This window comes from Cheilinus undulatus, linkage group 6 (assembly GCF_018320785.1).
Source record: "Cheilinus undulatus linkage group 6, ASM1832078v1, whole genome shotgun sequence".
Classification (NCBI taxonomy): domain Eukaryota; kingdom Metazoa; phylum Chordata; class Actinopteri; order Labriformes; family Labridae; genus Cheilinus; species Cheilinus undulatus.
In genome coordinates, this window is record NC_054870.1 from 16,012,678 (window position 1) to 16,035,556 (window position 22,879).

The 22,879-nt window shown below is 38.7% G+C and overlaps 2 protein-coding genes across 6 annotated transcripts in view; both read right to left on the reverse strand.

The window, feature by feature from the left end:
• LOC121511440 (coiled-coil domain-containing protein 85A-like) overlaps nt 1-1,484 on the reverse strand; it is a 64,220-nt gene extending 62,736 nt beyond the window's left edge. The window contains exon 1 of the mRNA XM_041790130.1: nt 1,145-1,484. Coding sequence (XP_041646064.1) covers nt 1,145-1,375 — 231 coding nt within the window. The 5' untranslated portion in view covers nt 1,376-1,484. The remainder of the gene's footprint in view (nt 1-1,144) is intronic.
• Nucleotides 1,485-7,539: 6,055 nt separating this feature from the next.
• LOC121510762 (G-protein coupled receptor 4-like) lies at nt 7,540-21,699 on the reverse strand. 5 transcript variants are annotated; one of them, XM_041788979.1, is made up of 7 exons: nt 21,544-21,699; nt 20,172-20,369; nt 13,922-14,109; nt 9,665-11,687; nt 8,781-9,227; nt 8,492-8,537; nt 7,540-8,402 (listed from the first exon to the last, which is right to left on the reverse strand). In XM_041788979.1, the coding sequence occupies exons 2-4, from the start codon at nt 20,352-20,354 to the stop codon at nt 11,165-11,167; spliced, it is 894 nt and encodes a 297-aa protein (XP_041644913.1). In that variant the 5' UTR covers nt 20,355-20,369; nt 21,544-21,699; the 3' UTR covers nt 7,540-8,402; nt 8,492-8,537; nt 8,781-9,227; nt 9,665-11,164. The 5 variants fall into 5 exon arrangements, with proteins under 5 accessions (XP_041644913.1, XP_041644912.1, XP_041644915.1 ...); XM_041788978.1 differs by having other exon boundaries at nt 8,781-8,977; nt 9,154-11,687; XM_041788981.1 differs by having other exon boundaries at nt 7,540-8,107; nt 8,270-8,402; nt 8,781-11,687.
• Nucleotides 21,700-22,879: the final 1,180 nt, after the last annotated feature.

The following is a 22,879-nucleotide window of genomic DNA, read 5'->3' on the forward strand; positions in this document are numbered from 1 at the left end:
TTGTTTCAATACTCATCCTTAGCAACATGACAAGTCTTGACTTGACTTGACCAACACCAGTAGATGCTATGGCACCCCAAAATCACTGACTGTAGACCTTCACAATGGACTTCTAGAGCCTTGAATTCTGTGCCTGACTCCTCCAGACTCTGGTACCTCAATTTCTAATGAAATGCAAAATTTACTTTTATCTGAAAACAGGACTTTTGACCACTGAGCCATGGTCAAGATCCTTTTTAGCCCAGGTGAGACGCCGATAGCAGTGTCTGCGGTTCAGGAGTGGCTCGACACAGGAACAGTCAAAGAACAGCAGTCCATTTCCTTGACTCATCGGTTTGTAGTGATTATTGATCCACTGACTCCAGCCTCAGTCCACTCCTTGGGAAGCTCCCCTAAAATCTTGAATCTTGTTTGACAATCCTCTGAAGGCTGAGCTAAAACCTGTTGCTTGTGCTCCTTTCCTTAACACACTTTTCCATTATAGCCAACTCACCATGAATATGCTTTGATACAGCCTCTTAGAGCAGCCTGCCCTTTTAGCACTGACTGTCTGTGGCTACCCCTCAATGATGAGTGTCCTCTGGACAACTGTAAAGTCAGCAGTCTTCCCCATGACTGTGGTTGTTTGTACTGAACCAGAGTGAGAACAGAAGCTTAGAAAACCTCTGTTAATCAGCTGATTACAGTTCTACTCAGGACTAAAAACTGACATAACTGGACTTCTCCACAAAATTCTAATAGTTATAGTGGGATTTTGTAAGTTACAAGACATAATAATAAAGGTTAAAACATAAAGAGGCTAAAAATGGTCAACTTTGTGTGATAAATCTAGAATATATAGAAGTTTAATATTTTTTACTTTGCGATGATATTCTAATGTTTTCATCTGTAAACTAAGGAACATCCTGAACCCTGATGTGCTGTTGAATCATTACTGCAGTCTGTCTGTCCCGTATGCAACAGGTCTATGATTTTACATTTAGTCACGATTTTGTCCTCCATTGCTGACATATCCGCTATATTTCAGAAAGCTTTCGTCTTACAGACCTGCACAGGTAGAATCAGCTCATCATAGTTCCTCAACTCATTGGTACTAAACCTCAAGGAGGCACAACCTGGCCTCCCGCGTTCCCACCCATCTCACCTTCAGACTCCTGATCTCGTTGAGGTGCTGCTGGAGTCTCCGGTTCACCTCCCTCATCAGATTTCCGTGCTCCACGATGACTCCTCTCTTCTCCGCCTCTGCCCTCCTCAGGCGCCGCACCAGCTCCTCTTTGCCCCACTTCAGCAGCTCCTCGTCCTTTATTTTAGAGAGGTCTTCCGCCAGACCCTCTGCGCTTTTGGGCAGCTGCTGCTGCTGTGCGCCTTTCTCCATCCTTTAACTCCAGTGGAGGTTGCAGAAAAAAAGTACTGTGTTTGCGAAATTTCAGAGCACAAGACACCAAACCAAGCCCTCTCAATACACCCGGGACGCTCTGAACCAGCACGACTCGGGTTCCCCCCACCCACCCTCCTTATGCCAGTGGATTCACATCGCTCTCGTGTCGGCTGCGCCTCTCTCCCACGCCCATGCTGCAGCTCCGTGTCCTCCCGCTGCTCTGCTGCTGTATCCCCGCTGTTAGAGCATCGCCCTGCATGCTGCTGAGTCTCCAGCTGAGCCTTTGGTCGGCTTGATGGGGCGGTTTCTCTTCAGGTGCATGCCGGCCGCCGTGCGCACTCCCGCAGCTCAGTGCGCACCACAGGAGCAGGACAGAGGCAAAAAGAGGAGGAGGAGGATGAGGACTGCAAGGCGAGGCTGCAGGTGCATGTCCAGAAGAGGCAGCAGGATGCTAAGGTGTGTTCATAAGGAGTAGACTCTCTCTCTCCTCTCTCGCCTTCTCCACCAGATCGCCCTCCTGTCGCCTCTTTGTCTCGCAGCGCCATCTGCTGTTCTAGTCGTGAAGTGACTTCTACTGCTCTAATTGTCGTAAAATGACTCCTCTTGTCCTCATGCAGACATTTAAACAGTGTAAAAATTAACTTTCTATAAGGAATATCCATAAATATTTAAAGCTCAGTTTTGACATTTTTTTTCCCAAAAACATAAATCTTGCAAGCCATTTCTATTTTTTTCTACATTTCAAGGGACTCTGTCTTTGAGATACCATGATAAATGAAATGTGTATTAATAATAATAGTAATAATAGTAATAATAGTAATAACTTTATTTGTATAGTACCTTCAAAAACAGAAGTTTACAAACTCACATCGCAAAACTGGTCTGGCCAGGTTCTGGCCCACACAATCCACTTACACTCCGGCAACATACTACCAAGAATGACAGCCCTTTGGTGGTCCAGAGGTGGCCCACAAATGGGGCAGTACAAAGCCAGCTGCAGACACACTGGTGGCCCTGTGCTGGCCCAGAACAGTTTCAGCACTGGCACCAGATGTCAGCCTCATGTAGACCTTGTTCAAGTCATGACATGTGCACATATTCAGCCCAGATTAAAAACACCTCAACAACGGTAATGCAGTTATACATATTTATTTGAATTTAAAAATCAATCAACATCAAGTTCAAAGAAACATTGTGGGGCTGACATACAGGGCAATCATTCACTCTGCAGTCCTTCATGGACAATTTAGATTGATCAATTCACTGAAATTCATTGAATACAGGGTTCTTACACACTGAAAAATCAAATTAAAGACTTTTCAAATTCTTTTTAAGACCTGAGAAAAACTGACACCATATTTTGTGCTGCAAATGATTAAAATGAAAGGCATATGAGATTTCTAGGCACACTAAGAAATCTCCAATGCCTGAATTGCCTGGTTTAATTCAGTTAAATGAAATGTCAAATAATGCAGGGAAAAAAACATTTTCTTGGTCACAAACACCCAAATTTAGTGGGTTTTTTTGTTTTGTTTTCTTTTGTTGTTGTTGTTTTTGTTTTTGTTGTTTTTGTACATTAAAGGGGGCAGTTTGTGATATTTAGCCTATTAACATTTAGCAGAACAAACTTGGCAAAAATGGAAGATGATTTATAAGTAGGTCTATTTAAATTAGTGTTTAAACACCTGAATATATAAAAATGTTTAAGGTCCCTTCTGTGGTAGTGTTAGAAACATGCAAGATGGCAAGATGACAGAGAATTAATAAAACACATGCATTTAATTAAATAAATAATCAAGTAATTATATATTTATTTACATTTATATATATTTATAATTTATATATTTATTTGTTGATTTATTTCCAATATTAAATAATTAATGACACATTTAATTATTTAATTATATATTTATATATTTCATTTTGGCTCTTTCAGTCCTCCATATTTAAGTAACGTTCTCTTAACAATGCATATGCGGAGATTTTAACATTTATTTGTTCACCATAAACATATAGTATTAAGGGAATACCGTTTATTGTTTTAACACACCCCTGGCTCATGCGGACGACACCGAGACACACAGCTGGAGAGCACATACACAGCGCTGACACACTGGTCCTCTGTGGTCAGAGAGGAGCTTTAAGAGGAGAAAGTTCTGCTGTTTATCCTCCAGTATTAAGAAACTTTTGCCCTCAACAGATAGAGGCCTCAAGTCTACACTACCAACATGTTAGCGTGCATTTCAGTGTAGGTGTGTGCGTTAATCGTCACGTTCGTGTGTGTCACTCTTATGCAGCATGAAAGCAGACAAGGACGAGAGGAGAGCAGCTGAAACTGCTGCGTAAAAGATGCATGAACGGTCAAAGAGAAAGGAACAATAGGAGAAAGAGTGACAGGGGGACAGGAGCTCATGAGGGAAAAAATAAAAATCGAAGATTGTGCACGAGTTTCAAATCATGAAATATATTCAATGCACAAGACAAGCTGTTGGTATGGCTCTGTGCTCTGGTTTTAACAAGAATAGCAGTCCAGTTGGAGTAAACTGCAACGGTCTTACAGCAACATCCAAGGTAACAGGTGGACAATACTGGATAAGCCCACCACCTTGGTCGTAAAGCCATGCCGAAACAGACCGAGAGTAGAGCAAGAACATTTTTTTCTGTCACAGAAAGCTTTCAGTGTTGCTCTCTGCACTTGTTTGGATTAAGACACGTCATCTGGTTCAGACAGAAGTACCGATGCGGCTCAGTCCCAGCTAATGACTACCAGTCCTGCTAGTGCAGTCATTAGCTGGGACACAACAACTCATTAGCTATATACAACAACTAACCCTTTCCCCATAACTATCACATAATCATGCCAAAGCGGGGCACATATAAATTCATTTTATAGTCTGTGGTGTGAACCTGGCTGCCTTTTTCACTCAATGTAGTCTCCGGTAAATTTCAAAATTGTAAGAAAACATAAAAAAATACCGAGACCACATGCCAGTACCATAAAATGTATAAAGACTGAGCTGTAGAAAAATAAAAAGATAAATATTCCCATGAAAATCATTGATGACTTGTATGTCTTACATTTTTTTAATTTGTGCTTGAAACTAGTGGCTATACGTGGCTAATATAGCCCTGCTATCTGAATTAAATAAAAATAAAATTGGGTATATTTTTGTTGTTGATATTTCAATGTTATATACACATTTGTGCTACTATGATAATATTTGATTTATTTTATTTTTTACCTGCTTGCACAAATATTTTATTTCAATTGAAGTCTCTTAATTAATTTCTGAATGATATGCATACGCCTTTTTATTTGCCTGAAATTTGTACCTTTTGAAAGTTTGCGAGTTCAATATTTTCTTTTTTAAAAGTATCAGTATCTGTATCAGTATCAATAAAATTACATTGAAAAGTATCGATATTGAATTTTAGAAAATGGTATCACCCATCTCTATCACATGAACAAAAAACGTTTGAAATAAAGGAAGATTAATTTACATTCTGGCATCTTCCTCTTTAACACCAGCGGTTCCCAAATTTTTTCTGCCAGGCCCTCTTGTGGCAGATAAAAAATCCCCCCCCCCCCCCCCACCTTACGTCTATTGATAACCCCATTAAAAAAAGTACATTAAGTATATTTGAAATTCCTCTGGGAAAGCTCTCACAAACAAATTGCATTGTGCGCATGAACTCCAGATCATTTGGTTCTGTTCAGCAAGAAGAGCCGGCTCTTTTGGCTCCCAAACGGCTCTTCATTCAGTTCCACTTTGGCTTTTAAATTAAACAAATTAAGAATTTTCAGACTAATAATTGATATAACTGCATGTTTTTTCTTTCCATCTATCTGTCTGTGTGTGAGTTGAAAGTGAATGGTGCACAGAGCACTGATCAACATTATCTTCCCTCCCCTTCAGCTTTTCTTTATCAAATCTGACTGGTTGAAAATTGTACACATAAACACATGCACCTACACACATCTAGTCAACCACAGCCCTGATGTTAATGAGGAAGTGTCTGTGTGGTGTTGGCTGTGGCAGAACGGTGAGGAGAAAATATCCTCCCTTTTTCTGTGCTCTTTTATACGGGGAGGGGGACATCACTACAGAAGACAAGCAAAAACATCAGCCAAGAGAAGCTTTTGGTGTTGCTCTCTGCTCTGGTTTTGGCAAGAAATGCGGTCCAGTTCCAAATAAACTGTCTCTTTCCTACAGCTGCAACACTGAAAGTGTTCTGTCACAGAACACTTTCAGTGTTGCACTCTGTACTTGTTCTAATAAAGATATTTTGTCCAGTTCTGACAGAAGTGCCACTGTGGCTAATTCTGGGCTAAACACTTCACTAGCAGCCATTGTATACAAGCATTCACACAAGAAGTGGCCCTTTTCCCGCAACTATCATGCTGAAGCAGGTTAGCAGAAGAGCAAAAACATCTTTCCCAACATGAAAAGCTTTTTGGGTTGTTTTATCCTTTATTTCATAGAGAAATGTGGCCCAGTTCTCGTAAACAAACAGACAAAGTACTATAGATACAGTATATCTTAGGTATTCACTGCAGTGGAGGCAGCCATTACTGACAGCTTTCAGTAAAACTAACCTCGGGCATAGCGCAACCCTGTATGGTATGGCTCTGAAAGTAGCATCAGTCAGTCAGTCAGTTACCACATACAGACCTTAGCAGTCAGCCAAAAAGTGAGTGCATTGACACACTAATCATTTACATGGCATAGCAATTTCCTATTGATGCACAATGGTTTGAAAATCAGTAAATTTGCACTTTGAGTGACAGGGTACCACGAGAGGATGATGTAAACTGTCCAGACCAAATTTAACAGTCACAAGAAGAGAATTTTTGCCACGTTTTCATTTTGTTCATGGTTATTTCCTGTTTTACTTTGTTACTTTATAATCTTTTTCTGCATCTTTCAGATCATGCTCCTCATGTGTCAGCTCAACCCATGATTACCCCCACCTGTGTTTTGATATCCCAATTGTCTGTTTATTCATTCCCATGCTGTTTCTCAAAGCCAAAGAAGGATCCTCAAATGAGTTATCAACTGCTGTCGTAGAACTGTTCCAATGTCGAGGATCCTCAAAATTTTTTTCAAGGATGCACATATGTATCCTCTGCTCACAGGAACTACCCATAATCCAATGTGTACCGTTTCCTCCTCTTCAAAAAATGAATTAAAACACAATATCAGGAGCAGGCCAGGTCCTCGAGCACTCAATATTCTTTTAAATGTCCTGTTTCCACTATAAATAGAAAAGCTGGTTGGGTAGAAATTTCAGCATAGAATATGATTATATTTTATGATTATACTGTATGATGAATATATTTATATATATTATGATTAGATGATAATGTGATAGCATATTAGATGGCACTGGGTGGCCATTTTTATTTCTGCTGCTGCTGCGTATATCGGTGTGACCAGTCCTATGACAAACTAGCCTGTTCCAAATGTGTGTTCAAGAACTGTCAGGGAGGACTCTGGCCTGGCCTCCGAGGGACCTGACTTGGGAGGATCCTTCCTACAGAGGAAGGATCCTTCCCACATTCATCGAGGGTGGATGTTTTACTGGCACAAACCCAGAGATGAGGCCTGCTGTGATGGACCAGCTGTCAGTAAACATGCCCCATAGTCATAGTTCCTCTCCTATCCTCTGATGAACAACACTCAAAAAAATCACATGTTGACCTTAATTAAATATTTTATGGAAACTTCTTCCACATAAAATGTTTAATTTTATTAAATGTTTAATTTAGTCAGTGAACTTGTGCTACAGAAATGTAATGATTTTAAGTTGAGCCAACTTAAAAGATATACCTAACATTAACTATAAATATTTAAGTTGGCCTAAATTAATTTCATTATGTTACACCAACTCAAAAAAGATGTGTAACATCAACATATAGCATGTTGACCTGAATTACATATTTTACGGAACTTTTTCCACGTAAAATGTTTAATTACGTTAAAAGCAAAAAAAATTAATTAAACCCAGAACATAGTTCAAAGAACAAAGTGTAATTCCCAAATGCATCAAAATACATTCTAAAGTCACTTCACTTGTAAAATAAAAACAGAGTCAGAGCTGCAATGAATATAAGATTTTTATTAAAATTTAATAGTTTTACATTACATGTTAAAGCTTTTCAAACATGAGTTTTAACTGCTATAAAATACTTTCTATTGTTTTGATATTGACGGTAGCATCAACCTACATATTTAAAATTAATCTCATTAGACTAAATTAAAAGAAAGCCAAGTATTCTCAAAAGTGGCATTAAAGTGCGCTTTAAGGCCCAATCTGAAATCTACATCAAACAACGTAATGCTGTTCAAACAAAGTTACTCTATTGGTGCAAGGAACTACAGTCACTTATTTCTTGTCAGGAGAATTATAGCTGAATTTAAAAAACACCATGAGTGAGGTTAAAAGAAAAGGAAATCTGAATTATTACTGTAACTTGATTTAAGTTCGACCAGCCACATATTCAACTGTTGCATTGTATTTTAATGGACATTTTTAATTTTAGTGAGGAAAATTCTCACCTACAGTACATCAGCTGTTGCCTTTCCAAACATTAGAGGCCATTGATAGTCTTAAGAGGGAGGATACGTGAGAACTGACTAGGCTGTTCTTCCTGTCATAGACATTTCACCTTTTTTGGCTGATGAAGTTTGTTGTCTTGGTGCCTGCCACAGGTGGGGCTGATTCACACTAAACATTTGAAATCACATGAAAAGAAATAAATGATATATCATTTCAAAATATGTTGTTATTCATTACTGGTGGAAGCAGACTTTACAGAAAGATATACCCCCCAAATTCTGCCTCCAGAAGAAAGCTACCTTGGTTAACTCCAGTGTGATAGAAGCTTACTCTTGATACAGCAGAGTGAAGCTGCAGAAGCTTCAGGAGAAAGCTGTAAGCCACGCTGCAACATTTGGATGTGGAGGCACAAGCGCCTGACCCTCAGTGCTCAGCTTTCCAGGAGGTGCTGAGAGCAAATCACCTGAAAAAAATAATCTTAATTTTTACTTGACACACAGATTATCAATGCATGGCTTACAAAAAGTCTCACTTATTGCAATGTATGCATACCTCAGGCATTTAGTCTTGGACAGTCAGGAGGCCTCAGTGTCAGCAACTGATAAAATCACAATAACAAAGATGGAGAAAAACAGAAATCAAAATTTAAAAGTCACTGCTCTGAGCTTTACTGCTTGGAATAAATGAAAAATAAAAAATCTAAAATTTCAACATATTGTAATTCAAACTTAATCTGAAGAATTTAAATAGAATGATTAAAGTGAATGACAGTAGATAGCTTTTAACTTTATTGAATCAGCTTCTCTAATTTGGAGCACAATAAAACCCATCTAAAACATACCTTTAGTTCTCCGTGCTCTGAGGAGTCTCAGACACTGGAGAGATGTGATGATGGCAGGGAGATCCTCCTCTCTGATGAACATGCCAGGTTTGGTTTCCACCGTGGTTCTTGCTGGATGGTTTGGGTGGGACTGTTTAACCTCTGGTAGGATAGGAGAGTCAGCTAGCACAGTTCGTCCTCTTCATGATAACATGTACCTGAGAGAGTGATAAAATATTACTGTAAAGTTGTAAAGATTTTACTTCATCTATCAGCGATAATCGTTCTTCAGTGGCTGTACTATCAAGAGTTACAACAACAGAATTGAATATATATAAAATTAAAAACAGATAAATACAAACACGAAACATGAAATAACTGTAGAATGTACGACCTTAAAATCATGTTTATTTGATCCCTGTTCCATCAGCTGAGTCTCACTGCTCATGTCCTACTGGGCACCTGTAGCTTCATGACACAAAAACAGACAAGAAAAAAAACAGTTTGGGACTTTATTTTTACGTTTTCAGTCACTTGACATGTAAATAATATCAAACATCTATCACTAGTTACTCATTTCATAGACAGGACCCCTTCACTTACAACAGAGCTTGTCTGCTGTCAAACTAATCAATATATAATTAGAGTTTATTCAGCCAAACTCGCCTGTTTTCAGATCACCGACTTCATTTGAACAGACTTTAACATCTAAACTAACCAGAGTGTTTTCACAGAGGAAACAGTTTTTAAAGACATGCAGAGTTCAAGTGGTTTCATGTAAGTCGATGCAAGGCTAGCTTAAAACACCACAAACAAAGTTTAATTGTGTCTCAAAAAAATGTACAAAAAAACACAAACAAATGCACTCAGGAAAAATATTCAGATTTAGAGAAGCTTTCTCTTACCTCTTTAAGCTCAAGGTTAGTCAGATAGTCCGCCAAAATGTGAAGATATAAAGCTGAACTACAATGGAGCAGCTGTGTGCATGTGCTGTTGTTAGCTTTCAAACGTCTTCTTCTATGGCAGTGATGAGTTTCTGTTCTGCACTACTGCCACCAACTGTTTCTTACAAGTATTGCAGCCCTCTTTGAGGTAAATTAAATGCTTTATGTCAACCAAACACATAAATGTAGTTTAAAGGGAACAAGTGACAAATTTACATTGACTTTGATATATATATATTTAAACCTAACAAAAGATATATTTTAAGTTACCTGAAAATACCAAATATTATTAAGGTGAACAATTCCTCTAGTTCATTTCTTTTGAGTGTACTATTGAGTGATTCCAGTGAGGGTTATTTAAGCTCTCTTTAATTTGTAGATTTTTACAGAAACTCAGACATGCTTCAGATTCACTCACAATCATTAAACTTCATTTTTCACCTTCATACCTTTATTTTTTCACCTCTACACATAGTGGCTTTTAGCTCTGAGGTGCTACTGTTTTCTCAGATATTTTCTCAGATTGATATTCAGTGTGAGTCATTTATTGAGACAAGAACGTATTTGTCAGACCTCACTTGTTAAATAAAGAGAGCCAAGAGTTTCACCAGGAACTATTTTAATATCTCTTTTTTCTGGTTAACCTTACTTTCACACAAGTTATAAAAAGTCAGGACCTGAAGTGGGAAAGTGTGCATGGTCTAATCGTTCCATATAATCCAGATTGATATAAACGTAATACTCTAAAGCCAGCATTCATCATAGTGTGGAGGTATATTAGCGATTTTATTCACATTTTACAGAAGATCCCAACTTTTTGGAAATGGTTCTTGTAGATAGGAATAAAAAAAAACTTAAACGTTCCTAGTAAGATTCTTATAAAAAAAAAAGTAAACTAAATTACAACACACTGTATGAGAGCATACATCCGATCTGATATCAGTATATGCAGAATATGGCAAACATCTCCCGCTGTAAAAATTGAGCTGATATTTAGCCTCTCTTCATCTGATATAAGTGAAAAAATTGCAGAACCTTTGACTTTTAATCTTAACATAGAGTACATAACATAAAGATTTCCAGACAGTACTTTTCAAAGTAATCAACTAAAAAGTCTGACATTTTAAGGAAAGTTTTCATCACGTTTTTTTCTTAGATTTCAGCTTATTCTTTTTCAATGAACATCACAAGATGTTATATTTGAGAATTTACTTTTGCATCTGAATGTGAAATAGTTTATTGGAGTCAAATAAGAGATAGTGTGACATTTATTACAATTTGCCCATTGTACAATGAAAATAAACTACTCTGAAGCACATATTTAAATACAGCAAACTTTAACTGTGTAAGTGAAATTTTAGTTAAAAAAAATTCAATAGAGTGAGTAAGTATAGTCATTTTTTAAATATTTTTTTGTTATTAACTGCAGAGGTAAACAAATGATCATTTATCACCACTGGTCTAAATGTCGGCTAAATTAAGTGTGTTGAAGTTTGTGTCATTGTTCTCCTTTCTGCAACAGCACACAGAGGTCCAAAGCTTGCTAACAGTCTCCATTCTGATGAAAAAATACAGAAGTAAGTCTGCAAGTGGACTCAGCTTTAGAAACATAAAGGACAGGTCATACAGAGTGTCATCATGGATGTATGCTGCTGTAGTGAACAAAATAATACAGGGCAGGAACAGCAATGTATAAATCAGCAGCACCAGGACTAAAATGGCCACGATTCTCCGTTTTTCATTTGAGGGGACTGAGACAGAAGTAGAGAGGGCTCTGAGGGTCCCAACCAGGAAGAATATGAACAGCGGTAAGGGAGTGATAAGGAAGAAAGAGAGGATGATTTGTTCAACAAACAAAGTAACCCAGGGAAGCACAGCGAGGTTAAAGACAAGAGATATGATCCAGACAACAACACAGACAGCCACAGAGATCCTGATGCTTCGTCTGAAGTGGTACCACAGTGGGTGGGCGATAATCAAATATCTGCAAAACAAGATGGACCTATTATCTCTGAAAAGATGCACAATACTATAGTAAAACACTTCCCTCCAAAAGTATTGGAACAGTGGGCCCAACTCCTTTATTTTTGCTGTAGACTAAAAACATTTGGGTTTGAAACAAAAAGATGAATATAAGACTAAAGATCAACACTTCAGCTTTTATTGCCAGATGTTTGCATCCTGATCTGATACACAACTTTGAAGATGGCACTTTTTGTTTGAACCCACCAAATTTTCATATGAGCAAAAGTATTGGAACATGTCACTGACAGGTGTGTTTAGTTGCCCAGGTCTGTCCACAATAAACAGCACTAAATTTCTACGCTCAGTTTCAGATTTAGGATTTGCCTGTGCTGACTGCATTTATAGTTAGAGGTGAAACCAACATGAAAACCAGAGAGCTGTCTATGGGTGAAATACAAGCGAGTGTGAAGCTGAGAGAAGATGGAAAATCAATCAGAGCCATTGCACAAACATTGGCCATAGCCCATGCAATTCTTTGTAAAAGTCCTAGAGAAGAAAGAAACCACTGGTGTACTAAGAAACAGACGTGAATGGGTAGACCAAGGAAAACATCACCCGCTGATGACAGAAACATTGTGAGAGCTGTAAAGAAATACACTAAAACAACTGTTAGTGACATCAGCAACAACCTCCAGAGGGCAGGAGTGAAGGTATCTACTGTTCACAGAAGACTTCATGAACAAAAGTACAGACTACACCAGAAGATGCTAACAACTCATGAGCAAGAAGAACAGGAAGGCCAGGCTGGAACTTGCCAAAAAAGTCAGAGATGAGCCTCAAAAATTCTGGGACAGAGTTTTATGGGCTGATGAGACAAAGACGAACCTTTACCAAAGTGATGGAAAGGCTAAAGTTTGGAGAAAGAAAGAATTTACTCATGATCCCAAACATACAAGCTCATCTGTGAAACACAGTGGAGGTAATGTCATGGATTGGGCTTGCAGGACTTCTTCGGCAGGCTCATTAGTCTTCATTGATGATATAAGACATAATAGCAACAGCAAAATGACCTCAGAAGTCTACAAAATTATTAAATCTACCAATTTGAAGGAAAGATGCAACCAAACTGATAAGGGGATCCTTCATCATGCAGCAAAATAATGACCCAAAACACAATGGCAAAACAACACAGGAGTTCATCAGAGGCAAGAGGTGGAAGGTTTAAGACTGGCCGAGTCAATCTCCAGACTTGAACCCTATAGAGCAGCCTTTCTCAACCTTGGGGTACCGACCCAAAAGGGGGTCACAAGATGATTTCTGAGGGGTCGCTAAATCATTTTTGGAAAAATATAAATGCACATAATTGACATTAAATTACAGTTAATGTTGCTTTCTGCTTCATTATTTGTCCAAAATTCATTGTATCAACTGAGTCTGTATGATCTGAACTGCACGTGAGATTCTGTTAAGTGACACAGCAGAAAAAAGAAACAAAGAGAAAGAAAAAAACTTGTGCGTTGTTGCTATAGCCAGAGCTGCATTAAGTTTGCTAGCTACCTGATGATGAAAAATGAAGCGATGACTTCACAGAAAAAGTGTTCCAGCTCAGACTTGGGGCAGCAGCAGCAGCAGAAGGGGTCTCAAGGTCAGTCACCAGAAAGCCTAACAGCAGCTCCACCACCTGAGAAACGTAAGGCACTGGGGCAGACTAAAGGGAGTAACCCCTCAAAACAAACAACTGAGACAACTGAAAGAGGCTGCGGTGAAAGCCTGGAAAAGCATCACAAAAGAAGAATGTAACAGTTTGGTGATGTTAGTGGGTCACAGGCTTGATGCAGTTATTGCAAGTCCACTGTTCCAATACTTTTGGAGGGGAGTGGCAACAAGGTAACTCCCAAGAAAAAAATACAAAACTTTCTTTTTCATGGGGAAATGGAGTAAAATGACTTGTATGAGTCCTTGTCCTCAACTACAATGCGATTTTTAAAAATTGTTTTGTGCCGTCTTGCTTTTCAGTCATGTTTTGTTCCACCAAGGTCCAAACTGCAATTTTTAAAATACATCTCAGTGGCTGATTTTTTTCTAAATTTGGGCCAAGATTCTGATTAAGAATGTAGTGGAGTGTCCTGAGGATTAAGATGTCGAACCAAAATGTTTTCAGTCTACAGCAAAAAATAAAGGAATTGGGCCCACCATTCCAATGCTTTTGGAGGGGAGTGTATAATATTTCGTATAATTTAGACAGATAGTTACCTTTCCAGTGAAATACACACCATGAAGCCAACACTAGTTAATAGGCCAAATTTGTAAATAGAATCCACAATGATTTTTATCATATGTTCCTCAGGTTCGGACTCCCAAATGATCATACAGCAGAGCTGAATGAAGTCAGATATGAAAAGGTTGATGATGTAGATTGGAGCCACATGATCATTCTTCACCTGCAGAAAAATATATAAACAAAAACAGAAGATAAGTTATAAATATGTTTTGTAGTCCTCCATCCAGAGCGGACATTAACCTCCAACAACTTCTGCAGTAACAGCCTTGTGTGCATTTTCAGTAAAGTCTCATTCAGGCTGTCTCGAGTTTATATACACAAGCTGTTACCTTCTCTTCCCTGAATACCTACTATGTAACACAAATGGGATCTACATGAACTACAGAAGAAACAAGATTTGTACTGTATGCCACAAGGATGGTTCACTGTAGCAAGTGATCAAGCTAAAATCTTCAAATTAGTATAACAACATAAAAAGACAGCTGAGGTTTATGGGGCAAGTATCACTTTTGATGGTAGTCAGTCAAAAACCAAAGCAGATTATTAGAATTTAAAAATAGAAGGAGGTTCGGATAGCCGATGGCCCATTGGATAGGTTTCACCCTATGAGATTTCCTATTGTATTCTGTTAGCATCATGCTAAGCAAGAACTGGTATCCTCTTCAGCCACAGGTACACATGTAAATTTCTGTCAGTTCAGACACAAATTTTGAGTCGCAAGACTCAAGCTGGGCCAGCTTTTAGTCTGATTGTGCATTTTTGTAGAACAGTGTAGGGGGGGCACAATGGCCGTCCATGGCCCAACCAGCTGGTCCTGCCTGGTTTTCTGGCATGTTTGATATTTCTGGTTGTGCTAGTGCACACTCACAGTGAGAGCAGAGCCATGAACAGAATCCCCAACTTTGTATTGTTTTCCTTTGTTAACTATCAGGCATCATCTTAGATCACCATGAAAACAGCGGGAAAACCTCTTTGATGTGCCTTCCTCTACTAATCCAGAGGTAAAAAGGTGTACCTGTCGATGCCCAGCTAATACAAAATATTTGTTAGAGCTTCGCTGTTAGTTGTGTTTGCTGTTTGTGTGTGTGAGAGGGAGATGGTTAGAGAGGTTTTGTCGCTCTTTATTGCTCTCTGCATTAAAACAAGACAACAGAAATGACCTTTAACCCCTATCTGTGAGACTTTTCAAAGGCAACAGCATTGACATATCATCACCTTCCTAAAATAATGGCCTAAGTTATTTTTGGACTAAAATGATTTTCACTTTTTTGCGTCAGTCAGCTCTTCATGATGCTGGCCACTTCTGATAAAATCACCAACATCCTCAGTTGAACAGATTATGCGATCCTACCCCTTTAGTACAATGGCCCATGTCAAGAGAGTGACTGAGGCCGTTTAATGTTGCCTAAGTCAAAAGATGGCAGCTGTTTCATAAAGAAAGAAAATCTACCTTGCTAGTAAAGCTATTGCCATGGTGCAGGACTTGTTCCCTACTGGTAAGTGATAAGCTTTACTATAATATCGGCTATGCTATAAATGTTGCAGTTAATCAGTCTTTTTAGTCAGCAGCATAGCTCCATGAAGCTAGCAGCTTCCGGTAATTAGCAAAGAGTGGACATGCTGTGATGCATGTTTTTCAGAAGTATCACACTTAGTGACCATATCAGTGTTTATTCCGTCAACTAAAACTATGACTAAAAATGCCCTGAAATTTGTGAAGTACTCCAGACGTCAGTGTTTGGTGCAGTGCATTCACACAGGATAAGTCTTTAATGTACTCAAACATGAAAGTGCTGCATTGCTGCAGCAATGAAAATACAGAGTGAATTGTTATTTCTGAAGTTCCTACAAAAGTGCAATGTTGTGCACGTCGCATTTTGCAGGTGACGTTTCCTTCACTTGTCCATACTCAGTCTGTTAACCAGAGTTTGTAGTAAACAACCAAAAAATGCCCTTTTCCCTCTCTATATATATGTTTTGATGTATTTGAGATCTGTAGAAATCTGTCCCTGACTGATAAACTAGTGAAATATCTCCCCTAACTTCCATTACCCATCAAGGTCATGGTCCCTGTGTGTATCTGCAGCTGATCAGACAGAGAAGAAGAAATCCCTTAATGTATGAGAAAGGGAGATGATTGACATTAAATATGAACCTCTCCTGGTAAGTTTAAGTGAAGACAGTAGCCTATGTATGTCAAAATTGTGTTAACAATCTCCTATGCCGCCTCCATTATTATTATTTTTCAATCATAAAAAGGAGCAGAAAAAGCTGCATGGACTGTACAAAGCATAATTACCCCCCTAAATTACAGAGATGCCGATTCATATGTGATTAGTATTACTTGTGGACCTCTTTGCACTGAAATATGGAAGGTAATTTGCTCTGGAAATTTTACTCTGCAAATTACAGACATGGTTGATTTTGTACGGGATTAAAAACACAGATGTCCTGCATGATTTTTACAAATTACCAGAGGTCCCTATGTAATTCTGGTCTTGTACGAAAAGGGCATATGACCTGCTAAAAAAAGATCTTTGATGAATAAAACTCTAAAAGTATGTTTACTTTTAATCAAGGAGACGTAAAGTAATCTAGAAACATAAACTTGACTAAAATGCAATTTAGTTTTCGTCAAAATCCATATTTCTCCTCTGTGGGTAAATCTGCAAAACACAGTACATTTAGATGCATCTGTAGCTCTTCTGCCTGTCAGCAGAGATCCCATGATGACAGACAGCACAGAATGCACCAGTGTGATTTGACACCAGATACACCTCAAAAGGTTTAAATGTTTTTTGGTAGGAGATTACCTCAACTATTCTGACACTGATCAGGAACCATCCAACAAAACTGACAATGAGATAGTCCTTAAAGAGATGGAGCGGCATGTCCTCGTCTCCTCAGTCTCTGGGTGCTCCACTAACATTTTCAAATGTTCATGTATTACCCTTCCTCATGGTCCGTCACAGTAGTGAGGAAAAAAACATAAACTGTTTCACATAAGGCACTTATTACAGAAGTAATTTGGCCTATGTCAGGTTTAAAGTTGCCCAAGTTACAAAAGCATATTCATAAATTGGCCTAAGCCATCTAATCATCTTTTGTTAAATAACTGACTGACAGCATTATTAGTATGTCATCTATTATCATAACCTTTTTGTGAAATGGTGAATAGATAAACTCTATTTGATTCAATTTTTTCCTGCTCTGAAAAACTTGAAAATAGGACTTAGGCCATGATTTTAGGAAGGTGAAGATATGTTCCAGTCTGTCCTGACTTTCTTCGTACAGTGTCAGCATTCAGGTGAACATGACCATCAGACCGTACCATGTCACAACTTTTATTGAAACTGCAGTGTACACAAAGCTTTAGCTAGTCTAACTGGAAGCCTGTTTGCAACTGTATTGCTGTGTTGAGCTGGAGATAAATATGTATTTTTATTGAATTTCTGTAAGAGAAATACTATTCACATGACTGTTTATTTGTAATTATGGGAAACCTTGCACAAAACAGTAACAGTGTTTTACATTCATTTTTGTGGATGTGGTTAAATCATTTTGGGAGAAAGATCTGAAAAACAAAATGCATTTAGAAATGAAATATATTCATGTGTGAGGAAAACAAAGGCTGGTAGAACCAAGGAAATGAAACATGTTGCTTCTATGCAGATGACATTCAGCTGTACATGCCAGTTAACCCATCAGACCTGGGCCAGCTGAGCACATTAAAAACTTGTTTGGATGATGTGAAGAGCTGAATGTCATGTAAATTTTTACAACTGAATGAAGATAAAACGGGCATACTTGTCATTGGGTCCCAGCTCACCACAGAGAAAGTGCTGCCATCTGCTGGTTCCCTTTTTAATAGCATAAGGCATGTTGCAAGAATCTAGGAGTGTGGTTTGACAGTAATTTAACATTTGAAAAACATGTTACTAAACTTGTGCAATCCTGTTTTTATCATCTAAGAAATATTTCAAAAAATAAGATTAGTTTTAGATTTTAAAGACACAAAAACACTTTTACATGCTTGTATATCCTCACACCTAGATTACTGTAACAGCCTTTTCACTTGTCTGAGCCCAAAATATATTTACCAGCTGCAGTTGTTTCAGAACTCAGTGGCCAGGCGTTTAACTAAAACTAGAAGATCCAAGCACACACATCTAATTTTATCTTCTCTACACTGGCTCCCAGTATGTTTCAGAATTGATTTTAAGCTTTTACTGATAACTTTTAAAGCTCTTAATCACCTGGCGTCTACCTACATTTTAGATCTTTTAACCCCATAGGAGCTGCACGTATCCTGAGATCCTCAGGCAGGGGTCTCTTAGTTGTCCCAGGGGCCTGGCTGAAATCTAAAGAGGCCAGGACTTTTTCAGTCAGGGCCCCGAGGCTCTGGAACTCCCTGCCTGAGGAAATCAGATTGGCTGAATCAGTGACTTCTTTTAAATCTGTTCTTAGGACATATTTTATCAGAGCCTTTCCTTAATTTTTTAATTTTAACTCCCCTTATTTACCTGATTTTATGGCTTTTATTACCTGATTTTTGAGTTTGACATGTCTTGATCTTTTTACCTTTATCCACTTTGCTGCCTGATTACTGGTATTTTATTTGCATTGTAATATCTGTTGCGCGTGAAGCACTTTGTAACTCTGTTTTGAAAAGTGCTCTATAAATAATGATCGTTATTATTTTATTGTCTCATTATTGCCTTGCTGTTGTAAATTTAATCTGGCAGAAGTCCTTACCAACATGTGTTTGAGGTCAAATTTACATATTGTTATATAGTTGTTATTGTTTTGCTTGATCTGAGTGCAGCCTTTGACACCATCTCCCACATCATCCTTCTGGACAGACTTCTCACTATTGGCATCACACAGACACCCCTCACCTGGTTTAAATCCCATCTCTCTGGCCACACTCGGTTCATTCAGCTCAAATCATTCACTTCCTACTCACTCCCAGTCACCACAGGTGTGCCCCAGGGCTCAGTCCTGGGGCCCCTGCTCTTCATCATCTACATCCTCCCACTTGGCCACATCCTCCAAATAATACAACATTCAGTTCCACTGCTACGCGGATGACACCCAGCTCTACATATCCACTAAACCTGACTCCACCCTCCCACCTTCTTCCCTCACCAACTGTCTCCTTGAAATAAAGTCCTGGTTCACACTCAATTTCCTCAAATTAAACAGCGATAAAACAGAAATGTTATTAATTGGCACCAGATGCAGTCTCAACAATATAACAGTTTCACTATTCCATTTGATCACTCCTCCATCTCCCCCTCCCCTCAGGTAAAGAGTCTGGGTGTCATCCTGGACAGTACACTCTCCTTCACATCACACATCAACAACATAATCCCGTCAGCCTACTTCCACCTCCGAAATATCAACCGCCTCCACCCCTCCCTCACCCCTCACACCACAGCCATTCTGGTCCATAGTTTAGTCACCTCCCGACTCAATCATTGCAACTCCCTTTTGTTTGGTCTCCCCCAGAAAATCCTCCATAAACTTCAACTGGTTCAGAACTCAGCAGCTTGTATCATTTCTAGGACACCATCCACTCATCACATCACACCCATCCTGCAGCAGCTCCACTGGCTCCCCATCACATACCGCATTCAATACAAAATCCTGCTCCACACACACAAAGCCATCCACAACCTCGACCCTCCATACCTCTCTGACCTCATTAACATTTCTATACCTACCTGTACACTCTGATCCTCTTCCTCTGTCCATCTCTCTGTCCCCTCTGCTTGCCTCGTCACCATGGGGGGCTGAGTATTCAGCCGCTCGGCTCCCCAGTTATGGAACTCACTCCCCCCGAACTCTGCAACACTGACTCCCTACCCCTCTTTAAAACAGGACTCAAAACCCATCTGTTCAAACTCTCCTACTCCCTCTGATCTTTTGCATTGTCTATTGTATTACTGTTTGTTTTTATTCCTGTTTTTATGCCTGTTTTAATGCACTTCTTTGTACTTTTTGTAAGGTGACCTTGAGTGTCATGAAAGGCGCCCTTAAATAAAATGTATTATTATTATTTATTATTTATTATTTAGGTAATGCATTCAATAATTAAAATTAACTATACAAGTATGCAGCACTGCATCCAAGTATCATGAAACCTAACAGCTGCGCCTGAGTAAGAACCTTAAGAGAAACGACACAGACATTAAATAAATAAAGACTTTATATACATACCAGAGAGCACAGAGCATAGATGGCCATGAGCATCAAAGGGAGACCGATGCCAATGATGATGCATGTCACTACATGCATGGTGAATTTGACTTTTATGTGATACTCATACCAAGAAAGGAAGCTATCACTGTCGAAAATAAAGCTTTCATTGAGGAGGGTGGTGTTAACAAAGAGGTTTTCCATTCTTCAGAGAAAATCCTGAAATTAGAAAGCTCAAGATTAACACAAAAACCATTTCATGACTACAATGATTTTTGAAATTAATGTTTATGTCTTTAAATATTCAGTGTTTAATTTGAATTATATTTGTTACATCAAAGCTGTCTTTGCTATTAAAAGGACATGGTGATGTATGTACACTATAAATGTGTTTGTTGTATGCTCTGTGTGCAGTGTATCATTCTGACATTTAAGTATTTAGGAAGACAGACTTCCAGTTGTAGTATGTGAAAGTGCTAGCAATGTTGACATAGCCAAACTTAACCCCTTAAAGCCTAATGTTTAATATTTGATACACACTTTTATGGTACCTCTATCCAATATGATTGATAAATCCCTTCAAAACCTTTTGAATACAACGTTATAAATAATAAAATGCCCTCAAGTGGATTATCAGTTGACAGAAACACCTAATGTATCAAATATGATACAAAAAAAATATTGTGTTAAACTTTAAGGAAATTTTTCCTTTTTGGGATTTCAGAAGAAGTTTAAATAAACTTTTCACTTCCAAAAATTTGAATTTTCTGGCTATTATTTGTGTTTTCAGGCTTTAAAGGGTTACACTGTGGGTTAACATCAAGATTTCAGACTTTCATATATAGTGTTAAATTACTTAAACTGTTGTAGCAGCCAACACTCTTAACAGCCGATTCTGAGATTTTAACACCCCAGAACTTTGTGTTAGTGGTTGATCTTTAGTTGTATGGCATGGGAGTGGATGGAGTCTGGGGCAATACCCTGTTATGTCCAGATTCTCCTAGACTGAGGACATAAAAATTGTGATTTATTTCTAAATCATACTAGATTCCTTCCCCATATTAAATCTTCATTTATAAACTATTTTAAGTTGTCTCTCCTTCAGTACCTCCGCCACACAGTGATTTAAATGCATTCCTTATCTTTGCATAGCCACTCGTGTGCTTCTGTAGTGTCTACCATCAACATCAATGTTTCATAAATTCAATAAAGTAGAATAGATTCAGATTTAACAGCATTTGAATCATTTGGAGGAGGATAAAGATACTCACTCATACTTAAACAGATTAATATTTGTAATATTTGTAAGCTATGAAAAATAATCAAATATATCAGACTTTTAAATTGTATTTGTAGTAAAATGAAAATTCAGAGATGTGTGATCAGATCTTACCTGAATCAAGTCTCTTCACGATGTCTGATGTTTCTCTGAATCCCAACCCTCTGGTGATTGTGGTAAGTGATCACATTCACTTATGATATAGCACTGCTCTTCTAAGGAAGTCAGAAAAAAACAGTCATACATGATTGTGTGTCAACTGAGGCAGAAATGAACACAATCACAACCCATTTGAAATAAGGGAAGCAGAGACCTTTCATAAGTGTGGCTGATTTCACTGTGTGGTGTCTTCTCTACACCCAGTGGCTCCCGGACTTTTTTCTGCCAGGCCCCCCTCCAGCAGATGAAAATATTTTTAAGTCCCCCCACTCCTCACCTTATGCATAAAAAAAAAAAAAAAACAAAAAAAAACATGACATGCAGATAGCATTTGGGGAAAGGATGGGCTGTTATCTCTGTAATACTTATACCAGAGAAGCCAAAGGAGGATTGACTTACTGACTTAAAATGGTTTGTATTTGTTTAGTAGTTGTGATGTCCACTGTAGATTATTGTTAGTCCTTTATTTACCTAAAAGTTTACTCACAAAATTTGCTCTACTGTGTTTGCACTGCAGAATAGTGTTGACTGTTTTAGTTTAGCTGCATGCACGGCTCACAGCAGCGATACATGCATATGTGTCCTTCTTTAGTTAAATGGTCAAATGTGTGCAGACGCTGTGTGCATGTGGTGTCAAAAATGTTAAGGTGCAGTGAAAGTCTTCCGAGTGTCTGTGCCTACCTTCAGCTCTTTGGATGTGTCGTGTGTAAACTGTCTGGACCCACTCCCACCATTATTGCTACAGTTTACCACCCCCCTAAGCCTCACAATGACTTTTTAAGTGACTTTGCTGCTCTCCTCACCCATCTGTCTACTCTCCCACCACAGGTATCTGTGGTGATCACTAAGGTTAGTATGAGAGAAACAATCCAATCAAGGATCCTGGTGCAGAGCAGTGGGAATCCTTATTCCCAAGGAGAGGGAGTCTTCTAAGCTAAGCCACTTTAGAACCATTTCACCATTGGGATGTGCTTCCCAGTCAGGGCTTCCTTGGATGACATGACACTGGTGACCTCAACCGTGCCATGTTTGACAAGGCTACTGGAGAGGTTAAATAAGAATCTCAAGTGGGTTAGTATGAAGATCAAGCCTAGTAAGCCCAGAAGGGGGCCAGTAAAGAGCTAAAGGAGGTGGCACAATGTGGACCCTAATGATAGTGAACAGCTGGAGCAGCAAAAGGACGATGTAACAGCGGGATTAAGAAGGATAGATGAGTCAGGGCTGCCAGGGAGGTTGACGCTATTGTGTCTGCAGTTTCAGCCATTTCCTTCACTAATGTGACCAATGTCAG